This window comes from Mustelus asterias, chromosome 5 (assembly GCF_964213995.1).
Source record: "Mustelus asterias chromosome 5, sMusAst1.hap1.1, whole genome shotgun sequence".
Lineage (NCBI taxonomy): Eukaryota > Metazoa > Chordata > Chondrichthyes > Carcharhiniformes > Triakidae > Mustelus > Mustelus asterias.
Window position 1 is genome coordinate 131,821,776 of NC_135805.1, and position 23,391 is coordinate 131,845,166.

Genomic DNA, 23,391 nt, shown 5'->3' on the forward strand with positions numbered 1-23,391 from the left:
TTACCCATGTAACTGTCTAAATGCTTTTTAAAAGACAAAATTGTACCCGCCTCCACTACTACCTCTGGCAGCTTGCTCCAGACACTCTCTACCCTCTGTGTGAAAAAATTGCCCCTTTGGATACTTTCGTATCTCTCCCCTCTCACCTTAAACCTATGCCTCTAGTTTTAGACTCCCCTACCTTTGGGAAAAGATATTGACTATCAAGCTGATCTGTGCCCCTCATTATTTTATAGACCTCTATAAGGTCACCCCTCGGCCTCCTATGCTCCAGAGAAAAAAGTCCCAGTCTATCCAGCCCCTCCATATAACTCAAACCATCAAGTCTGGGGAGCATCCCAGTCATTTTTTTCTGCACTCTTTTTAGTTTAATAATATCCAGAACTGACCAGAACTGCACACAGTATTCCAAGTGTAGCCTTACCAATGTCTTGTACAACTTCAACAAGACATCCCAACTCCTGTATTCAATGTTCTGACCGATGAAACCAAGCATGCCGAAGACCTTCTTCACCACTCTGTCCACCTGTGACTCCACTTTCAAGGAGCTATGAACATGTACCTCTAGATCTCTTTGTTCTGTAACTCTCCCCAACGCCCTACCATTAACCGAGTAAGTCCTACCCTGGTTCAATCTGCCAAAATGCATCACCTCGCATTTATCTAAATTAAACTCCATCTGCCATTCGTCAGCCCACTGGCCCAATTGATCAAGATCCTGTTGCAATCGGAGATAACTCTCTTCACTGTCCACTATGCCACCAATCTTGGTATCATCTGCAAACTTACTAACCATGCCTCCTATATTCTCATCCAAATCATTAATATAAATGACAAATAACAGTGGACCCAGCACTGATCCCTGAGGCACACCGCTGGTCACACAGATGCCATCATCTCACGTGAGAACACCATCCACCAGGTACACGGTACATACTCTTGCAACTCGGCCAACGTTGTCTACCTGATACGCTGCAAGAAAGGATGTCCCGAGGCATGGTACATTGGGGAAACTATGCAGACGCTGCGACAACGGATGAATGAACACCGCTCGACAATCACCAGGCAAGACTGTTCTCTTCCTGTTGGGGAGCACTTCAGCGGTCACGGGCATTCGGCCTCTGATATTCGGGTAAGCGTTCTCCAAGGCGGCCTTCGCGACACACGATGGCGCAGAGTCGCTGAGCAGAAACTGATAGCCAAGTTCCGCACACACGAGGACGGCCTAAACCGGGATATTGGGTTCATGTCACACTATTTGTAACCCCCACAGAGTTTCACTGGCTGTCTTATCTGGAGACAATACACATCTTTTTAGCCTGTCTTGATGCTCTCTCCACTCATGCTGTTTTGTTTCTTAAAGACTTGATTAGTTGTAAGTATTCGCATTCCAACCATTATTCATGTAAATTGAGTTTGTGTCTTTATATGCTCTGTTTGTGAACAGAATTCCCACTCACCTGAAGAAGGGGCTTGCAGCTCCGAAAGCTTGTGTGGCTTTTGCTACCAAATAAACCTGTTGGACTTTAACCTGGTGTTGTTAAACTTCTTACTGTGTTGACTGACAGGCCAGGGAGCCAATCAGAATGCAGCAGCCACACGTTGGCTACAACTATCTGCCCAATGATGGAGCGACAGCTCGTAAGCTGGGTTGTGGTGTCAACACCCCCTCTCTGGGAGCAGGTTTAAGATTGCTCAGAAAATGCTGGAAAATCTCAGCAGGTCCGACAGCATCAGTGGCAAGAGCACTCTTCAGGGTCATCCAGACTCGAAACATTAGCTCTGTTCTCTCTCCATGGATGCTGTCAGACCTGCTGAGATTTTCCAGCATTTTCTGTTTCAGATTCCAGCATCCGCTTCTCTTTAAGATTTCTCTCTATGAAGTTTCGAAGTTGTGAAAGGTTGGCGGGCTGGATAATTGGTGGTCAGACTCTGGGTCCGCAGACAGTATGTTGAACAGCTCTGTCGTGCTAGATCCTGAACAGCATTGCTGTACAGAGGGATCTTGGGGTTCAAGTCCTTAGCTTCCTGAAAGTGGATATGCAAGTAGATAGGATGTTGAAGAAGGCATATGGCATGCTTGCCTTTATTGATCGGAGCATTGAGTACATGAGTCAGGATGTCATGTTACAGCTTTTTAAACTTTGGTAAGTCCGCACTTAGAATGTTGCATTCAATTCTGGTCGCCACATTACAGGAAGGGTGAGGAGAGGATGCAGAAGAGGTTTACCAGGATGCTTCCTGGATTAGAAGGTATATGAGCTATAAGGAGAGGCTGGACAAACTAGGGTTATTTTCTCTGGAGCGGCGGAGGCTGAGGCGACACAAGGGGTCGAACACAAGGGGTCACGGGTTCAAGGTGAGGGGGGGCAAGGTTCAACACAGATGTCAGGGGGACGTATTTTACACAGAGGGTGGTGGGGGCCTGGAATGCACTGCCAAGCAAGGTGATTGAGGCGGACACGCTGGGATCGTTTAAGACTTGTCTAGATAACCACATGAACAGACTGGGAATAGAGGGATACAAAAGAATGGTCTAGTGGGTTCTTTGACACCTGATAGAAGTCTATAAAATGATGAGAGGCATAGATGGGGTTGACAGCCAGAATCTTTTTCCCAGAGTTGAAATGTCTAATACTAGGGGGCATGCACTACATGCATGTGTGCATGTTAACGGTGGCAGGTGGATGGGATGCTGGTCAAGTTAGCTGCTTTGTCCTGGAGAGTGTTGAGCTGCCCGGGTGTTATTTGGGCTGCACTCGTCCAAGCCAGTGGAGAGTATTCCATTTCTGATTTGTGGATGTTATTGGTTATGGAGGGCAGTTGGGAAAGTGGCGGTCAGACCACAACCAGATCGCAATGGCTGAATGGTCTACTCCCGCTTGTATATTCTATTTCCTATGGCGGGAATCAGGAGGTGTGCCACGCACTGCAGAATGCCCAGCATCCGACCTACTCTTGAGGCCAGAAGAACAACTGTCTGGTCCAGTTAAGTTCCCCCCCACCCCCCCCCCCCCCACCGCCCACTTCCGCTACACGTACACAAATACACACAAAATCGTGACCCATCTCCTTCCCTAGATTTAGAGGCAGCTAGATATATTGGCGAGGTGATTCCTTGGGAACCTGCCTCATGCGAGAGAGAGAGAGAGGACGATTGATGCCTTGTCTTGTCAGAGTGCAAATGGGAGTCTGTTTCCTGAATTACTATTGCCAGATGCTGCCACTGAGATCTTGTGGTTCATTCTTGTGGGACGATGCATTAGAGTGCTGGCTAAATCAGACATGCTCAGCTTTTATAGATTTGATTGTGCTGAGTGACGTGGTGCTGAGCTGGTAAGTCCCGATTATAGTGAGTGAGTGATGGAGAAGAGTTTGAGGAGAATGGTACCTGCATTGGGGATGAAGGCGGAGGGAGAGGCTTTGCTTTTCCTCATTCGCTTTACTGCAGGTTCCAGTGACGATTTTCAGCACCTTCAGAAGTGCTCAAAGGCTTGGCATTACCAAGGCCTTGTGCTGCGCATATCTGCTTCCTGCTGCGATATCTTTTAGTGCCAACAGTGAAACACTCGAGATGCTGCAAATAGCAGGAGCACTTTCAAGTATAAATCCTCAACTTCGGTGTGAGTGAGAGCACATGCAGCTGCATTGTGCGGTGAGGTTTTTAGCGCAGTTGATTTTTGGGTGAAGCTTTATATGATTGGAATTGTTCTCTTTTGGGGGTAGCATGGTGGTGTAGTGGTTAGCACTGCTGCCTCACAATCCTAGGGATCCAGATTCGATTCCGGCCTTGGGTGACTGTGCAGAGTTTGAACGTTCTCCCCATCTGCGTGTGCATTTCCTCCGGGTGCTCCAGTTTCCTCCTACAGTCCAAAAATATGTAGATTAGGTGGATTGGCCATGCTAAATTGTCCAAAGATATGTAGGTAGGTGCATTGGACATGCTAAATTGCCCCTTGGTGTCCAGAGATATGCAGGATAGATGGATTGGCCATGCTAGATTGTCCTTCAGTGTCCAAAGATATGTAGATTACTTGCATTGGCCATGCTAAATTGCCCCTTAGTGTCCAAAGATGTGCAGGATAGGTGGATTAGCTATGCTAGATTGTTTAGCATGTCGTTTTTGGTGTTCCTTAAAACCTACTCTGTGTACCCGTACAGGCGCTGGAGTATGATGACTGGGGGATTTTCACAGTAACTTCATTGCAGTGTTAATGTAAGCCTACTTGTGACACTAATAAATAAACTAAACTAAACCTTCAGACGTGTTATTATATTGAAAGCACCATATTTGTAATAATGAATGTTCACAGACTTCATTAGAAACAAAAATGGTATTTATTAATAAGACAAACTGTCGAGGCTAGCAGCAACACGGCTGCCCTGGAGGAGTCCACTCAGCTGCCCTAGTTCCTACATGTCTTCTGCATGTTTTCTGCCTAAATAAGGACTCTACCCCGGGGTGATTACCTATTCTCAGGCTCAATTGGTTCCCCAAGCCAGGTGACTCTTACTCTGCTGTGTTTCCCTTAAAGGAACAATCGCCACATCCTCCCCCCTTTAACTCCTTTATACAATCTTCGATAACTAAGTTACTTGAACTAAACATTATACACACGAGTTGGCCAATTATAAATTGAGTCTTTGAGGGGTTTTTCTGTTTCTTGTAGAGCGGTGAAATTCTGTAGTTTAAGATTCTTCCACCAGATTGACATTAAAGGAACTGCAATAGTGGGTACCCCTTCTGGCACAGACAGTTCATTACAACTTGATTCCACAGAGACATCAGTCATGTCTATAAACAAGTCAATCAGGCACTTATAGGTTTGAAAACATTCCTTGTTGGCAACACTGACAGCCGAAGCATCTCTCTACTCCTCCAGTGATCCACATGTTTACGAACAATCAGTTCCTCCATGTCTATGAGGTACAATGGGAGTCCCCAGTCACAGAGACAATAATTCCCGTGATCTAACTTGATCCACGGTCAAAGTTTCATATTATGACACCATGGCAAATTATATGTTATATAAAATTATATAAAAGGCTTTTTTTTTATTGCCGTGGTGATGGCTCATTGATGAGATCTCAAGGCTTGTGTATTTAAACATCAACACTTTTATCGGTAGGCTTTAACAGTGTACAGTTGCAAATATAGTCTTGCACGGAGCTGTTCCATACAGGCTTGCTGCTTACCGAGTTCTGTCCTAGACTGGTCCTTGACCTGTGACTACATACATAACCCTGTGGGTGGTACCAATCTCCAGTCCCATGTTGACCCTTGATCTGCCAGGCACCTTACATTATAATGCATGCTGGCACATAATCACAATACAACAAAGTCTCAAGTCATCACAGTTCTTTCACAATCTTGATCTGTCAAGTGTGAAGGAATGATCGTGGTGCTCTGTTTCTGGTGCATGGCTCATGTGATACAGTTTCTTCTCTTTTCAGCATTTCAATTCGGAATCCTTTTCATCGACCATTTTATCATAATGGTTCTTGTGCTTTTCCATTCACAAGACCATTTCAGCAATCTTGTTCATAGAATCCCTGCAGTGCAGAAGGAGGCTATTCGGCCCATCGAGTCTGCACCAACAACAATCTCACCCAGGCCCTACCCCCGTAACCCCATGTATTTACCCTGCTAATCCCCCTGACATTAATGGTCAATTTAGCATAGCCAATCCAACCAAACTCGCACGTCTTTGGAGTGTGGGAGGAAACCAGAGCTCCCAGAGGAAACCCATGCAGACACGGGGAGAATGTGCAAACTCCATACAGAGAGTGACTCGAGGCCGGAATTGAACCCAGGTCCCTGACGCTGTGAGAAATCATAGAAATCATAGAAACCTTACAGTGCAGAAAGAGGCCATTTGGCCCATCGAGTCTGCACCGACCACAATCCCACCCAGGGCCTACCCCCATATCCCTATATATTTACCCGCTAATCTATGCATCTCAGGACACTAAGGGACAATTTTAGCATGGCCAATCAACCTAACCCGCACATCTTTGGACTGTGGGAGGAAACCGGAGCACCCGGAGGAAACCCACGCAGACACGAGGAGAATGTGCAAACTCCACACAGACAGTGACCCAAGCCGGGAATCGAACCCAGGTCCCTGGAGCTGTGAAGCAGCAGTACTAACCACTGTGCCACCGTGCTGCCTGGTGTTCTGGCACATAATCTCAGTTTCTCTGTTTGAATTGCTGTTTCTGCTATCAGTTTCAATGTTTTTACAATTTCGGTTAATTTCCCATTCTCATGCTTCCTTCTTCAAGTTCTTATTCTCCTGATTCAATTTTTCACTGGACTTATTCTTATTTTCTGGCTGCTTTTCATGGAATTCAGCTTATTCTCCATTATCTCACTAAGTTCCCCTTAATTTCTTTGTGGAAACTTTTGCAACTTTTTTTTACAGTTTGCTGTCAGTCGTTTTATGTTTTAATCATTTCTCTGGAGCTTTAATTCTTTTTGCTGATTCCTCTTTATGTTCAATAGTTCCTAGGTTCTTTTGAAGTCTTCAATGTCTGTGTTTATTCTGAGGGGAATCCATCAAGTTCTTCCTGGACATATACATTTCATAAGTGGAATCTTCATTTCCACTTGTCTTAACTTCAGTCAAACCCTTTTGGCTTCACTGTTGATCAGGTCTGTCTCCAGTGTTGACTTTTTCAATTCTCCAATACTCTTATTGCTCTTCTTCTGGCATCTTTCAGTGCCCCCTTCTGGGGTATTTCAGTGCCCCGCCCCTTCTGGGGTCTTGTAAACCCTCCTCTTAGGTTTTCATTGCATCATATTTTCCTCTTCGTTGAGGCCTTCACTCACTATCACCTTTTTTATTAACTGTCAGCAACTGCTGGTTCACTCTGTCCCACACTTTTGAAGTTTTGGCGTGAACCTGACTGTTCTTTATTAAACATTTTTTTAACTTTTAAGACTTTACTTCTCCACCATTGGAAAACTCCTTCAGCGATCTAAACAGCCCCTCCTTCCCTCAGGCCATCTGGAGAGACCGCTGCCCCTCTTTTAATTTGCTGGTTTTGTTTTTTAGTTGATTGCAATAGAAACCCGACGTTTTCCAGGTCCAAGGTACTATTGTTTTCAAAACTTTCCCACTTCTTTTAAACAAATTAGGAACTCCCTACACACCTTCCTCCACCCCCACCCCCCCCTCGCTCAAAACCCCAGAAGTTCTCTGCTGTAAGTCCATCAGTACAGGGACAGCCATCATGGAACCTCTGCAGGCTCCATTCCACTGGGGAGGTGACGGCCTAGTGGTTTGGTTGCTAGTCTGTTAACATTCTGGGGACTTGGGTTCGAAGCCTGTCACAGCAGGTGGTGGAACTTGAATTCAATAAAAAATATCTGAAATTAAGAATCTACTGGTGACCATGAAACCATTGTTAATTGTCAGAAAAACCCATCTGGTTCACTAATGTCCCTGAGGGAAGGAAATCTGCCATTCTTACCTGGTCTGGCCTACTCCAGAGCCCCAGCAATGTGGTTGATTTTCAACTATCCTCGAGCAACTAGGGATGGGCAATAAATGCTGGCAGCCAGCGATGCCCATGTCCCACAAATGAATAAAAGGAACTCTGATCAGGGACCTGTCAATCTCAGCATCTTTAGTTTCCTGTGCTTCTGAAGAACTTAGAATCATAGAATCCATACAGCACAGAAGGAGGCCATTCAGCCCATCGAACCTGTACTGACCACAATCCCACCCAGGCCCTATTCCCGTAACCCTACATGAGGGTTAATTTAGCACATCTTTGGACTGTGGGCGGAAACCAGAGCACCCGGAGGAAACCCACACAGGCACAGGGAGAACGTGCAAACTCCACACAGACAGTTACCGAGACCGGAATTGAATCTGGGTCCCTGGCGCTATGAGGCAGCAGTGCTAACTACTGTGGCACCATGCTGAAGTTCCATGAGGCATTTGTTCTTCACTTATAACACTGCTCTCTGCGCTCTCTTCTCTCTTTATTATAAAACTGATCACAACTCTTCGTTTTTTTTTAAATTTAGATTCCACTTTTCCTCAAACTCAAAACCAAAACTCTTGCTCCTGAGTGTTATTTTCTTTGAACAATTTTTCTATACATTTCTGAACTTTTGACTATATTGGCCGCTCCAGGCTCTTTCTGTGTCTGACCCTCGGGGTCTGGCAATATCTCAACATCTCACCGGGTCTATTCACCAAAGATAGGCATTCCGGTGAGTACTTTCTCCTTCAGACTTTGATTAAAACAAGTACTCAGGTGTCGGGCCAGAGACATTCATTTTCTCCTCATTGCCAAATGTAATGATGCATCTTCACAGACTGCATTAGCAACACAAAAGGTACTTATTAATAGGAACAACTGTACAGAGGCCAGCAGCCACCCAGCTGCCCTAGGCCCCACATGTCTTCTACCTAAGAGAGGATTTCACCCTCTTGGGTAGTTACTCTCTGTCCCAATTGATCCTCCCAGCCAGTGTTGCCCTTAAAGAGACAACCACCACAATAACAATATAAATTATTTCAGCCGACTCCTCCTCGTATTTAGAGTCATAGAGCAATACAGTACGGAAACAGGTCCTTTGTCCCAACGGGTCCATGGTGACCTTGGTGCCTTCCCAGCTAGTCCCAATTTTTACTTTGCCACATTTCTTTCAGCACTGACAAACTTTGGGGTGTGTTTCATTCACATGCTGTACAGTGTCAGGCATAAAGACATTCCTCAATGCTTGCAGGAGGGTTCGATGTACTGTCACAGTAATGATGTGGAGATGCCGGCGTTGGACTGGGGTAAACACAGTAAGAAGTTTAACAACACCAGGTTAAAGTCCAACAGGTTTATTTGGTAGCAAAAGCCACACAAGCTTTCGAGGCTCTGAGCCCCTTCTTCAGGTGAGTGGGAATTCTGTTCACAAACAGAACTTATAAGACACAGACTCAATTTACATGAATAATGGTTGGAATGCGAATACTTACAACTAATCCAGTCTTTAAGAAACAAAACAATGGGAGTGGAGAGAGCATCAAGACAGGCTAAAAAGATGTGTATTGTCTCCAGACAAGACAGCCAGTGAAACTCTGCAGGTCCACGCAACTGTGGGAGTTACAAATAGTGTGACATAAATTCTGATTCTAGGATCGCATGATAAAGACTCAGGAGGAAAAAAGCAGAAATATTTATGTGAAATAGTGTGACATAAACCCAATATCCCGGTTGAGGCAAGACGTGCCGGATCATCGACACAGATGCCATCATCTCACGTGAGAACACCATCCACCAGGTACACGGTACATACTCTTGCAACTCGGCCAACGTTGTCTACCTGATACGCTGCAAGAAAGGATGTCCCGAGGCATGGTACATTGGGGAAACTATGCAGACGCTGCGACAACGGATGAATGAACACCGCTCGACAATCACCAGGCAAGACTGTCCTCTTCCTGTTGGGGAGCACTTCAGCGGTCACGGGCATTCGGCCTCTGATATTCGGGTAAGCGTTCTCCAAGGCGGCCTTCGCGACACACGACAGCGCAGAGTCGCGGAGCAGAAACTGATAGCCAGGTTCCGCACACACAAGGACGGCCTCAACCGGGATATTGGGTTTATGTCACACTATTTCACATAAATATTTCTGCTTTTTTCCTCCTGAGTCTTTATCATGCGATCCTAGAATCAGAATTTATGTCACACTATTTGTAACTCCCACAGTTGCGTGGACCTGCAGAGTTTCACTGGCTGTCTTGTCTGGAGACAATACACATCTTTTTAGCCTGTCTTGATGCTCTCTCCACTCCCATTGTTTTGTTTCTTAAAGACTGGATTAGTTGTAAGTATTCGCATTCCAACCATTATTCATGTAAATTGAGTCTGTGTCTTATAAGTTCTGTTTGTGAACAGAATTCCCACTCACCTGAAGAAGGGGCTCAGAGCCTCGAAAGCTTGTGTGGCTTTTGCTACCAAATAAACCTGTTGGACTTTAACCTGGTGTTGTTAAACTTCTTACTGTCACAGTAACACAGCAGGAATTCACTCTGTGTGCGCAGTGGAGGCTTGTCATTGGAAGATTCTTGGTGGTCGGCTGTATGTGCCATAACCAGGCAAACTGCTTGTGCCACTTCTTGTGGCCTCTGTACAGTTGTTCCCATTAATAAATATCTTTTGTGTTGTTGTCCTGCTGCCTCCACATTCAGATTGGAAAGGCTAGCTCGGAGAATTCACTTCCAGGAGAGCTGCATTTCAGACTGATGAGCCAGTTCCATTTCCTGTTTCATGGCTTTCCATGAATACCAGACTGAGATGCTAATCCAATCTCCAAAGCAGAGGCTACATTTGAAATTAGATTTGATTTGATTTATTATTGTCACATATATAGGTAAAGAGTGAAGTGTTGTTTCTTGCGTGCTATACAGACAAAGCATACTGTTCATAGAGAACAAAGGGGAGAAGGAAAAGAGAGGATGCAGAATGTCGTGTTACAGTCATAACTAAGGTGTAGAGAAAGATCAACTTAATATAGGGTAAGTCCATTCAAAAGTCTGATGGCAGCAGGGAAGAAGCTGTTCTTGAGTTGGTTGGTACATGATCTCAGACTTTTGTATCTTTTTCCCAATGGAAGAGAGAATGTCCGGGGTGCGTGGGGTCCTTGATTATGCTGGCTGCTTTTCTGAGGCAGCAGGAAGTGTAGACGGAGACAATGGGTGGGAGGCTGGTTTGCATGATGGACTGAGCTTCGTTCACGACCCTTTGTAGTTTCTGGTGGCCTTGGACAGAGCAGGAGCCATACCAAGCTGTGATACAACCAGAAAGGATGCTTTCTCTGATGCATCTGTAAAGATTGATGAGAATCGTAGCAGACATGCTGAGTTTCCTATGCCTCCTGAGAAAATAGAGGCGTTGGTGGGCTTTGAAAAACGGAAAGATTGAAACAATATCACAGATTCTGGATACTGATAGGACACATGGTTTGATTAGTACTTCGAATCATTGGATGATACAGCAGTGATACACTGACAAACTTTGGAGGGTGTTTCATTCACATGCTGTATAGTGTCAGATATACAGACATTCCTCAATGCTTGCAAGAGGGTTGGATGTACTGCCCCAGTCACACGGCAGGAACTCACTCTGTCTGCGCAGTGGGGGCTTGGCGTTGGAACAACACCCCTGCTCTTTCTCTGGAACCCTGCAGTTTTCAAACATTTGTCCAATTCCCTTTTCAAAATTGCTATTGAATCCACTTCCACTGACCTTTCAGACAGTGCATTCCAACTCATAACTCAAAATGTTGAGGGGAAAAGGGTCCTCATTGATGTTTGGCCATTTTTGCCAATTATCTTCAAATCGGTCTCTTCTGGTTATCGGCCCTTCTGCCAGCGTAAGCAGTTCCTCCTCATTTATCAATATCCTTCCTGCTTTGATTAAATCTCCCCTCGCCTTCTCTGCCCTGGTGCCAACAATTCCAGCTTATCCAGGCAGTACAAGTGCCTGATGCCCCTTGTCCCAAGTACCAATTCCAGTGCCACACTCACTAAAGGACTTAACAATCAGGAGCCTCTACTGCTGCCCCACCCCACCCTAACTAATTAGAAGGAAAATGCACATGTCTCAGCTAGCCCTAATCTAAGACTAAAGCACATAATGCACATAGACACTTTGATGCAGTAATTCAGTGCTGCATTGTTGAAGGAGCTTCTTTCAGATGAGAAAGGAAACATACACTTAGAATTATAGAATCACAGAATCCCTACAGTGCAAAAGCAGGCCATTTGGCCCATCGAGCCTGCACCGACTCTCCGAAAGAGCATCTTACCCAGACTCTATCCCTGTAACCTCATATATTTACTCCGCTTATCTCCCTAACCTACACATCTTGGGATACTAAGGGGAAATTTACCATGGACAATCAATCTAACCTGCACATTTTGAAGTATGGGAGGAAACTGGAGCACCCGGAGGAAACCCACGCAGACACAGGGAGAACGTGCAAACTCCACACAGTCACCCAAGTCCGGAATCGAACCCGGGTCCCTGGAGCTGTGAGGCAGCAGTGCTTGCCACTATGCCACTGTGCCGCCCCACTTGCCTGTGCATTAAATATAAAAGCAGGAGCAATTTCCTCGCTCAAGCACTACCACTGAAAACAGACCCTCCAATCCCTTTCCTTTTGTGGAGTCATGCTGTGCACAAATTAGCTGCAACAGTTGCCTACACCAATCTGCTGATTGTGAGGTGCTTTGGAAAGTCCTAAGGATTCTACTTCCTTTTGGTACCATGTTCCAAGAGGATATTGGCGCTCATGGATTTCCATTGGCTTGGTCCATGATCAAGCTTGGTGAAATAATGCAGTATGGCTGGCCAGGAACCCTTCCACTCTTACCGCCTGCCATCAGGTAAATTGGAAGGATTTACAGGCTGATAATCAACCTGTTTGGCCAAGCTAAGAATACATCTTCTATGGCCATCAAGTTCTGAACTGGGACTTGAACATGGGGCTTCTTGTTCAGAGGTAGGGACACTACCACTTCGCCACAAGAGCTTCCCAACATGCCTCATCTTCAGATGAGACTCTTAAGCCAAAGTCCATCTGCTTCCTCGGGTAGATGAAAAAGATCACAGGGCACTACTTTGAAGAAGAGCAGAGAAGTTTTTCCCCTGGTGTGCTGGCCAATATTTATCCCTCAACTAACATCACTGAAAGCAGATTATCTGCCCATTCTCAGGTGTCTCTGAGAGCTTGTGGAGTGCAAGTTGGCTGCCACATTTCCTGCGTTATCGTGGTGACTACGCTTCGATAATTTGTTAGCTCTGAAACAGCTCGATGTCTGGTCATTGTGAAAAGTGAGATGTAAATGCGAGTCTTCCTTTGCGAAATGGGGAGAGATGCAGCAAAGTACGGGATGGAGAAGAACATGCCAGAAAGCAGGAGTATAATAGTAGAAGTGAGGGGTCCATGCAGTAGTTTAGATATAGAAGAATACAAGTATTTGGTTCAAAGCAAACAAAATGTTTTAGTCTAAACATTCCTGCATTTAGAGTTATGACTTTGAGACAGCAATAAAACCACATGCCACAGACCGGTTTAAGTGTACAGCAATCAAACGATTACCCTAAGGAAGAAATGGCACAGTGAAAACACCAATCTAGTTTGCATTCACCCATGACTTGTATTTTATTGTTATTTCTTGGCCACTTAACTCATTATTTAGGTAGCTCATGAGAAACTATAATCACATTGCACCTCACCAATTTCAAAGCCAGTTTTGGAGATGAAATAGATCGAGTTTTTGAAGTTGCCATGCATTTTACTTTTGTTGTTCCATAAACTAAGAAACTATCGATTAATAACTCTCCAAGCAGCCAGTCTCAGCAAAACTAATAATTGAATTCAGTGTTCTGGCACTTGGTGGTTTGAGAATATGGGTGCTTGGGAAGGTTATAAAATTGCTGCACTGTACACAGACATTAAGTGCACGCAGGCCAAGTCCCAGCATTTAATGGTTTGGCCTATTTTGCCAAATTGATCCATGAAGTGGGAATGTTTTAAATGTATTCAATAATCTTAATCAGGATGAAGAAGGAGCATAGGGTTGCTGCATTAACTTAGCACACAGCAGTGACATATTATGTTGGTAATGTACTGATCTTGCCTAAAATAACATCAGTGATCTGATGTGTAATGGAAAGCTTGTCCTTTCTTTATTGCCTTGACGTGCCGTGGTTTTCATTAAATTAATTTTCCATTTCATCTATTCAGTTAACATTGTCATATTTCTTGGAAGGAGCTACTGGGAAATAAATGGCATCTGTCACCTGCCTGAGAAGGATATACGCAGACAATGTAGTGAATGTGAAAGAGTCATTGCCTACGGCTTGTAGCGATGAAACAAAAGATTGTGGCAATCATGTTAGGTGATGATCTTTGGGAATAGGTGATGTGCTGGATTGAAGTACTTTCTCTCTGGGTCTCCGATACCAAGTCTCCCACAAGCTTTAGATTGTGCACGGTGAATTTTGCACCCAAGTCAAATTTTCAGCTCCTCCACCCTCTACTCTTTTCCTGAAGGTGATGACTTGCCTTGACTGAGAAACAGCCATTCAGTCAGATCACGGCTGATTTCTTCCTGGTCTCAAATCCACCTCCCCCCCCCCCCCCCCCCCCCCCTGTTCCCCATATCCCCTTATCCCTTTATTATTAGAAACATTTCTATGCCCTTCTTGAAACCATTCAACAATTCAGACTCCACCATGCTATGGGGCAGCGAGTTCCACAAATTCACCACCCTCTGCAAGAAGTTATTCCTCCTCATCTCAGTTTTAAATCTACTGCCTCTCAACCTGTACCTATGACCTCTTGTTCTAGATTGCCCCATAAGAGGAAACATTTGGTCTACATTTTATCAATCCCCTTTAAAATTTTATATATCTCAATCAGATCCCATCTCATCCTTCTAAGCTCCAGCGAGTATCAGCCCAAACTGTCTCCTCATACGTTAACCCTTTCATTCCCGGAATCAATCTGGTGAATCTCCTCTGAACTGCCTCCAGTGCCACCACATCCTTCCTCAAATAAGGAGACCAAAACTGGACACAGTACTCCAGATGTGATCTCACCAACACCCTACATAATTGCAAACACGCTTCTCATAGAAGTCTCATAGAATCCCTACAGTACAGAAGGAGACCATTCGGCCCATCGAGTCTGCACCGACAACAATCCCACCCTATCCCCATAACCCCAAATATTTACCCTGCTAATCCACCCGATACTAGGGTCAATTTAGCATGGCCAATCAACCTAACCCGCACATCTTTGGACTGTGGGAGGAAACCGGAGCACCCGGAGGAAACCCACGCAAACACAGGGAGAATGTGCAAACTCCACACAGACAGTGACCCAAGCCGGGAATCAAACCCGGGACCCTGGCGCTGTGAGGCAGCAGTGCTAACCACTGTGCCACCGTGCCGCTTCTCTACTTTTATACTCCAGCCCCTTTGCAATAAATGCCAACCTTCCATTTGCCTTTTTTGTTACATGCTGCACCTGCATACCTACACTGGGGGGCCAACAGACTCTTGTACAAAATCCATCGGGACTTGTATGACCCTAGATAGTGACTGGCTGATTTTAACTCTGTGAAAGTCGGTGGGTTTGAGTGGGTGCCTACAAATTGGGAAGCTCTTTAAACCATGGTGGGTTTTGCCCCACAGTATTTCCAAACTAAATCATTTTTGTTTTGTTCTGTGTGCACAGGGAGTTTGTACAATGACTACCGCCCTTCTCCATTTCTTCTTCCTGGCTTCTTTCTGCTGGGTTTTGACCGAAGCATGGCAGTCCTACATGGCCGTTACAGGGAAGATTAGAACAAGGCTCATACGCAAACGCTTTTTATGCCTTGGTTGGGGTAAGTATAATAAGTGTCTAAATTTTTCATGATGGTAAATTAACTTTGTCAATTTCATAAGAGATATTTACAATAAAAATTGTTTTCCTTCCTCCTTATTTAATATATTTCAAATAAAAGTTAATATCTCATAAATGTTTTGATGCATAATTGATACATTTTGCCCTTGCAGTGGAAAAGAAGTTGTATTTGAATTCCAATCCAGTTTTCTTACCAATGATTTATATTTTCAGGGTTACCAGCCTTGGTGGTGGCAATATCGATGGGATTTACTAAGGCTAAAGGATACGGTACATCAAACTAGTAAGTCACTACGAACAGCTTTGATTTACTCGACAGTTTATCAATAGCAATGTCCACAGGAATTCCACTGCAGTGAGAGTTTTCAGGGGCAGATTTGTGTAACTTGTGTGACCCTTCCAATAATGCAGCCTGACCCCGACCCTGCCCTACATTCTAAAGTCAACAGTGTTGTCTTATTTAAGGTAATTCATGCCACAACTGGGTAAACACAGCTGGAGTAGGGTGGAAAGTTATTACGACACTTGCCTCAGAGTTCCAACATTTAAAAGGACTTCTTTCTAAATAAGAATTTTTTTTTTAGACATGGTGAGATTCTGTGCCGCAGTCAGTAACTCAGCAATTAATTGTATTGGCAACACCATCCCATTAAATTTGAAGACATCCTACCACCCTCCCTCCCCACTTCCCGACCCCAACTCATCCGCAACTGTGATGGACCTTAGGAACTCTACATCAAGGATGTAACCCTTGTGCCCAGCAACGGGAGTGTGCAACGGAAGGATCACACATCATCTGATATATTTCCTTTGTTTGCATGCTGTCATCATATGCTTCCTTCCCAACATAGATAGATCTAAAAAAGTATGTGGGGTCTTCGCATACACCCCAATTTAGTTTACTGCCACCGAGAAAGCGATAGTCATAGAGCCATAGAAATATAGAATCCCCGCAGTGTAGAAAGAAGCCATGCCACCCATCGAGTCTGCACCGAATCTCCGAAAGAGCATCCCAGACAGGCCCTCCCTTCTGCCCTATCCCCTTAACCCTGCACATTTACCTTGGCCAATCCACTCAACCTCATTGTACGGGGACAAGGATCTCGTCTTAAGGGAAGAGCATGGCTCCAACACATCACACTGAACTGGCTGAAGATCTTCAGGCTGGGCACGGGGGTGAGGGGTAGCTAAAATTTGGGTGAACCTCAATGCTACCCTTAAGTATTTGAAAGGGAGACCAGTTCCATACTCCCTCGTGGAAGAAGTAGAATTGGAATTGAAACACCTGGAAAAGCTGGGCATAATAAGACCCATACAATTTGTAGAGTGGGCCCCACCTGTTGTTCCTGTCCTGAAGCCAGAAAAGTTGGTCCGACTTTGTGGTGATTATAAGCTTATTGTCAGTAGGGCGTTTAAACTCGACAGATACCCCTTGCTTTGGATTGAAGACCTGTACACCAGGTTAACTGATGCTCAGGCATTTTCTAAGTTGGACATGAGCCATGTGTATCTCCAACTTAAATTAGGTGAGCCTTCCCAGAGGTATGTGACGAGTAAAATGCACAAAGGCCGATACACAAATACCTTGCAAACCTGGAAGAGTCTTACGGCAATTTTCGGAGGTCAGGGTACTCCTGAAAAGGGAAAAATGTGTCTTTCAAGAAAGTGCCATGACCTATTTGGGCTCTCCAGTGGATGGCAGGAACCTGCATTCGGTGGAGGACAAGGTGAAGGCCATTAAGGTGACGCTGACTCCAAGGAACCTCACAGAATGAAATTCCTTCCTGGGGTCAGTAAATTATTACAGGAAATTTATTCTGAATTTGGCTTCTTTACTAATTAAAAATAGAAATTAAAACACATAATATTAAATGGGGCATTCAGAGGACAGCCCTCAGATGGAATGAAGCACTGCTGGAAGCTCAGTGTTCAGGCATCATTCTCTGGTGTTCCTGTATTGTTGTCCTTCGCCCAGGATGACATCTGATACTTTAAAAATTACACCATAAACACCCTTGGATTTTGAAGATGGAAATGCTAGCCAGGAGCTACATATGGTGGCCTGGCCTTGATGCAGACATGACTGACTTGGTTAGGCAGTGTGAATCATGCCAAGAGAATCAAGAACTCCTCCCCTCCGCCTCCCTACAGATATGAGCGTGCCCTGGTAGGCCCTAGGTGTGAGTATTTGTGGATTTTGCCGGGCCTTTTTTGGGTTCCATGTTCCTATTTATGATTGACACATACTCCAAATGGTTGGGGATACGTCGCTTGGGTTCCACCACTTCCCATGCTACTATTGAGAAACTACGACAATTTCTGCATGCACAGGATACCTGAAGTCTTGGTCTCTGACAATGACACAACCTTTACTAGCACCAAGTTTCAGACCTTCATACTTTCCAATGGAATCAAACACATCACCTTATCACCCATCATTGAGTGGGCTGGCTGAACGAGCGGTGCAGATTCTTAAGCTCAGCATGAAGAAGCATCCCTGCAGCATCCATAGAGATCAAACTGGCATGATTTTTATTTGACTACGGGACTACCCCTCACACAATGCCAGTAATCGCCCCAGCGAAATTGTTAATGAGACAGAGGCTTTGGGCAAGATTATTGTTCCCGAACCTGGAGGCGATGGTGGAGTCCTAACAAGAAACCCAAAAGAAGAAATTTGATTCTGCAAGGACAGAAAGAATGCTCAAAACTGGTGACCCAATCCACATGAGGAACTTTGGGAACAGTCTCAGTTGGGTCCCAGGAATCATAATGGGCCGCGTAGAGATCAAACTCCCCTATTGGGTGAATGGTGGCTTGCATCATAGTGAAGGAACAGCGGGAGCTTTAAAAGCAGTTGACTCCACTCAGACTGGCAGTGGATGGAATCCGGGGCGGACCTGTATTCATTGCTGCTGGACAGCACTGCAGGGTGACGGGATGACCAAATACTGGCGAGATTATTCCACCATTTTTTATTTTTAAAGTTTTAAAAGATGCCGAGAGGGTGCCTCAAAATGTAGAGGCCGTCCCTTCCGCTTACCTGATCTGCAGGCTTCCTATTGACCCTCCAGCTTTCAGAGCCCACTGTCCACTGACTTTAATGGTGCAGTGAGCCCGCCCGCTGGTCAAATAATTGGCCAATTTGGTCACAGGTGACACAGGGTGGGATTTTCCGACCCCGCTCACCCCAAAACCAGAAAATCCCATCCGAGATCAATGGATCTTTCCATGGTTCACCCCTCGCCCGCTACAATTCCTGTGGTGGGCAGAATGGGAAAATTCACCCCACAGTGTGGGACCAGGATCCCCATTTGACCTCGTATTGGGGCCCCGGACTAAAAGGCAAAATGCTGCCCAGGGCATTGGTCGGGCTGAATGCGGTTTATCTGTGAAGCCATTCCAAAGGTTGCAAATGCAACGGTCACAAGTTACAGTGAGGATTGATTATGAATGGTTATCTCACCTACTGTAAACCTTTACTAAATGTCGTGGCATAAGTCACTAGCAAAGATGATTGAAGCATGCAATTTAACAGGGTTTGAGCTGCTAGTGTTATGCTGCTCCTTTGAAGCTAAACTTGGTTCATTTGTGTAACAACATGGTTCAAAATTTGCGCTTACTTTTAGCTCTAACCTTTTTAATTGCATTGGATAATCTGGATTACGAGATGGCTGGGTTTATTTTCCGCGCAAAAGGTGACTTCCAAATTATCAAGAGCATGTCGTCAATTGCTGGTGACCTCCACAGAATTGCTAACTTTCCACTAACATGACTGCGCCAGAGGAAAGGTGAAACCCCACTTACACACGGAATCTTGTGATTGAAGCCTGAAGAAACATCCAGCTTTCTCAGGCTGTGTCCCAGTCGCGGACAAGAACAAAGAACAATACAGCATAGGAACAGGCCCTTTGGCCCACCAAACCTACGCCATTACATGGTTTCTATCCCTCCGTTTGCTTGCCGTTCATGTGTCTATCAAGATACACCTTGAATGTTGCTAACATGCCTGCTTCCACCACCTCCACTGGCAGTGCGTTCCAGGCACCCACCACCTTCTGTGTGAAAAACTTTCCCCACACATCTCCCCTAAACACACATCCTCTCATCTTGAAACTGTGCCCTCTTGTAGTCGACCCTTCCATCCTGGGAAAAAACCTCTGACTATCCCTCTATCTATGTCTCTCATAATCTTGTAGATTTCTTGGAATTGGCACTTGGAATATAGTGTTCAATTCTGGTCGCCACATACCAGAAAGATGGAGGCTTTGGAGAGGGTACAGAAAAGATTTACCAGGATGTTGCCTGGTATGGAGGGCATTAGCTATGAGGAGAGGTTGGAGAAACTTGGTTTGTTCTCACTGGAACGACGGAGGTTGAGGGGCGACCTGATAGAAATCTACAAGATTATGAGGGGCATGGACAGAGTGGATAGTCAGAAGCTGCTGGGGGAGGTAGTGGAAGCAGATACGATAGTGAATTTTAATGGGGGTCTGGACAAATGCATGAATAGGATGGGAATAGAGGGATATGGTCCCCAGAAGGATAGGGGGATTTAGTTAAGTCGGGCAGCATGGTCGGTGCAGGCTTGGAGGGCCGAAGGGCCTGTTCTTGTGCTATTTTCTTTGTTCTATCAGGTCACCCCTCAGCCTCCGTCTTTCCAGTGAAAACAATCTGGATTTATCCAACCTCTCCTCCTACTTAAAACCCTCCGGACCAGGCAACATCCTGGTAAATCTTTTCTGTACCCTCTCCAAAGCCTCCACATCTTTGGTAGTGTGCTCCACATACTTCTAGGAGTGTGGCAACAACAACTGCGCGTAATATTCCAAATATGGCCTAACTGAAGTTTTATACGTAACTTAAAGGAAGAATAGCTGAGATCCCATGGCATTTCTCACCTTCAGCTTCACTGTTTTTCCTCATCCGCCAAGGTAGCCAGGATTCCAAACAACACACCATTTCATCACTTCCACCTATCTGCTAGATTCCTGCCAGTAACTTGGGACTGAGCCCAAATGTGTCCCATGATATGAAAGCTGTGTTTGGCTGAGCACCAAAGTTCCTTTATAACAGTGGGTTGGGTTGCACGAATTGTTATTTTAATCACATGCCTCCACAACTCCTCCTCCAACTTTTGGCTTTCCTTGTTTTTTGGCCAGAGGCTATCATAACCAAAGTCAACTTGGGTCCAAAATCCATGGTCCCTCTGGCACAATCCTGCTGAAAATCCAACTGTGGAGTGGCCAGTGGTTAGCTCTGCTGCCCAGGGACCCGGATTCGATTCCCGGCCTCGGGTCACTGCCTGTGCGGAGTCTGCACGTTCTCCCCGTGTCTGTGTGGGTTTCCTCTGGGTGCTCCAGTTTCCTCCCACAGTCCGAAAGACGTGCTGGTTAGGTGCATCAGCCATGTAAGATTCTCCATCACTGTACCCGAACAGGTGCAGGAGTGTGGCGATGAGGGGATTTTTACAGTAACTTCATTGCGGTGTTAATGTAAGCCTACTTGCGACAACAATAAATAAACTTTAAAACTGATGTAAGGGTTTCGAGTTGGACTGAGAGTTAGATATACCAGGCCTCTTAGCCTTACCCGGTTGTTCATAAGATGGAGTCTCCCATTGCTTCAATGAGTGAGTGTTCAGCAGGAAAAAGACCGGTTTAAAGTCTAGGTTGATCTCATGTGTGACATTAGATTCATAGAATCCTTACAGTGCAGAAGGAGGCCATTCAGCCCATCGAGTCTGCACCGACATCACTCTCAGCTAGTCCCTATCCCTGTAACCTCAAATATTTACCCCACCAATTCCTCTAATCTGCGCATCTCAAGTCAGTAAGGGGCAATTTAGCATGGTCAATGCACCTAACCTGCACAGCTTTGGACTGTGGATGGAAACTGGAGCATCCGGAGGAAACCCACGCAGACACAGGGGAGAACATGCAGACTCCACACAGACAGTGACTCAAGCCGCGAATTGAATCCGGGTCCCTGGAGCTGTGAGGCAGCAATGCTAACCACTGTGTCACCGTGAAACCCTAATAGGCCAAGGCTCAATTTGTACAGCCCATTTCTAACACTGAGAGGCTGTGAGATTTATCTTGCGTGGTGGATCCTTGATCTTTGGGCCAGCACCAGGGGTGGGGTTTGGGGTGGGGGTTGTAGTGTGCGCCCAGGGGTGGGGGTTGTTGGGGTGCGCCGAGAGGCTACAAATCCCCAAATCCCTGGCTTCAATTTGGAATTTTACAAAAGTTGCTGGAAAAGACCAGCTGCTTGAACAGCCGCTGAAAGTGAAAAATTATATCTTGGGTTCTTTCCAGTATTCTGTTTCCTGCCTGGTGTCTGGCATTCATCCATTCCTTTTGCCTGACCCCATTCTATGTAAACTTGCTTCAGTTTGTTCCCCTGTTTACTTCAAACTTTGTCAACAGATAAATTGTCTTCAAACCATTGTGTTCTTAATAAATACGGTCAATTCTGCAAGTACATTTACACAAACCTTGGAAAGGAAAGGATTTAACCAAGGTTGCTGAATTGGATAAATACTTAATTCTACTGAATCAGCAATCTGATATTCCCAAGCCCCAATCTTGTTTGCTTCTATTAATTACTTGGTTTTAAAATGAAAGGTTATATTTGAACTTGATGAACCATCTGTATGTATCTTAACTGAAAGCAGAGACGAATGGTCAACAGTTACAAAGCCATGATTTTCCAAGACTTTCCAGGATCACCAGATCATGAGACAGGAATACCCATAGTAATTTTTTCCACAACCGTTTGTGAAAATGTTACAAATTTTCTTTACATCATTTCGTTGCATTCCAGCAGCTGTATTTTAAAAGTGATTCTGTGTTTTCTACAGGGTATTGGAAATGAAATTTATGAAGCGCTAACAATGGACTGACTAGAGTCCAAAGATGTGCGGGTTAGGTCGATTGGCCATGCTAAATTGACCTTAGTGTCAAGGGGATTAGCAGGATAAATGCATGGATTTGCAGGAATAGGGCCTGGGTGAGATTGTGGTCGGTATAGACTCGATGGGCCGAATTGCCTCCTTCTATACTGGAGGGATTCTATGATTCTATAACTGAGAGGTCTTATAGATAGGGAGCATGTTAACACAGAACTCATAGTCACAAAGGGAAGCAGTCTAATTTGGAAACTGTAGACCTACCACTCTTGGGTTAAAAACTAGTCATTTAATGAAGTTTGTTATTAGTTGCAAATGAATATCATCTCTATAGTCACAACATAGTAAATGGTTTTGGGCAGGTGATACCCATGTTGACAGTGGAAATCCACATGACTTAGTATACAGAGAAGTCCGAAATGCATTTGAAAGAGCTCCTATTGAAGGGCTGCTGATAGGATTGAAATCAGTGGGAATTTGTCAGGGTGGGCGAGTGGCCTAAGGCCTAAGACTTAGGCAATGTGATTCTTTCCTTTGTGGAGTCCTGATGAGTTCTGGCCCCTTTCTAGGGGCGTGGGTTCAAATCCCACTCCTGACATTTCCCTTTAGGGACAGCACAGTGGTTAGCAGTGCTGACTCATTCGCACCTGGGTTCGATTCCTGACTTGGATCACTGTCTACACGTTCTCCCCGTGTCTGTGTGGGTTTCCTCCGGGTGCTCCGGTTTCCTCCCACAATCTGAAAAATATGCTAGTTAGGTGCATTGGCCATGCTAAATTCTCCCTCAGTGTACCCGAACAGCCGCCAGAGTGTGACGACTAGGGGATTTTCACAGTAACTTCATTGCAGTGTTAATGTAAGCCTACTTAGGATAATAATAATAAATAAATAAAGCGGATAATAATTAGCTGAAGGCAAGAAATCAAAGGGTGCTTGTTAGGTGAATGATGTAAGCTTGTTAATGCTACCATGTTGCGTGCTGGAGAGTGTATTTGGTTGGGCTCCATTGAACCTAACCTGCATTGATAACGAGGCATATAAAAAGCCA

The 23,391-nt window shown here is 45.1% G+C and overlaps 1 protein-coding gene across 1 annotated transcript in view; it reads left to right on the forward strand.

Moving 5' to 3' along the window:
* The window catches only part of adgrb3 (adhesion G protein-coupled receptor B3), an 840,122-nt gene that overhangs the window by 739,469 nt on the left and 77,262 nt on the right, over positions 1-23,391 (forward strand). Inside the window, exons 21-22 of the mRNA XM_078213595.1 lie at positions 15,263-15,413; positions 15,647-15,716. Of these exons, the coding sequence (XP_078069721.1) occupies positions 15,263-15,413; positions 15,647-15,716 (221 nt within the window). The remainder of the gene's footprint in view (positions 1-15,262; positions 15,414-15,646; positions 15,717-23,391) is intronic.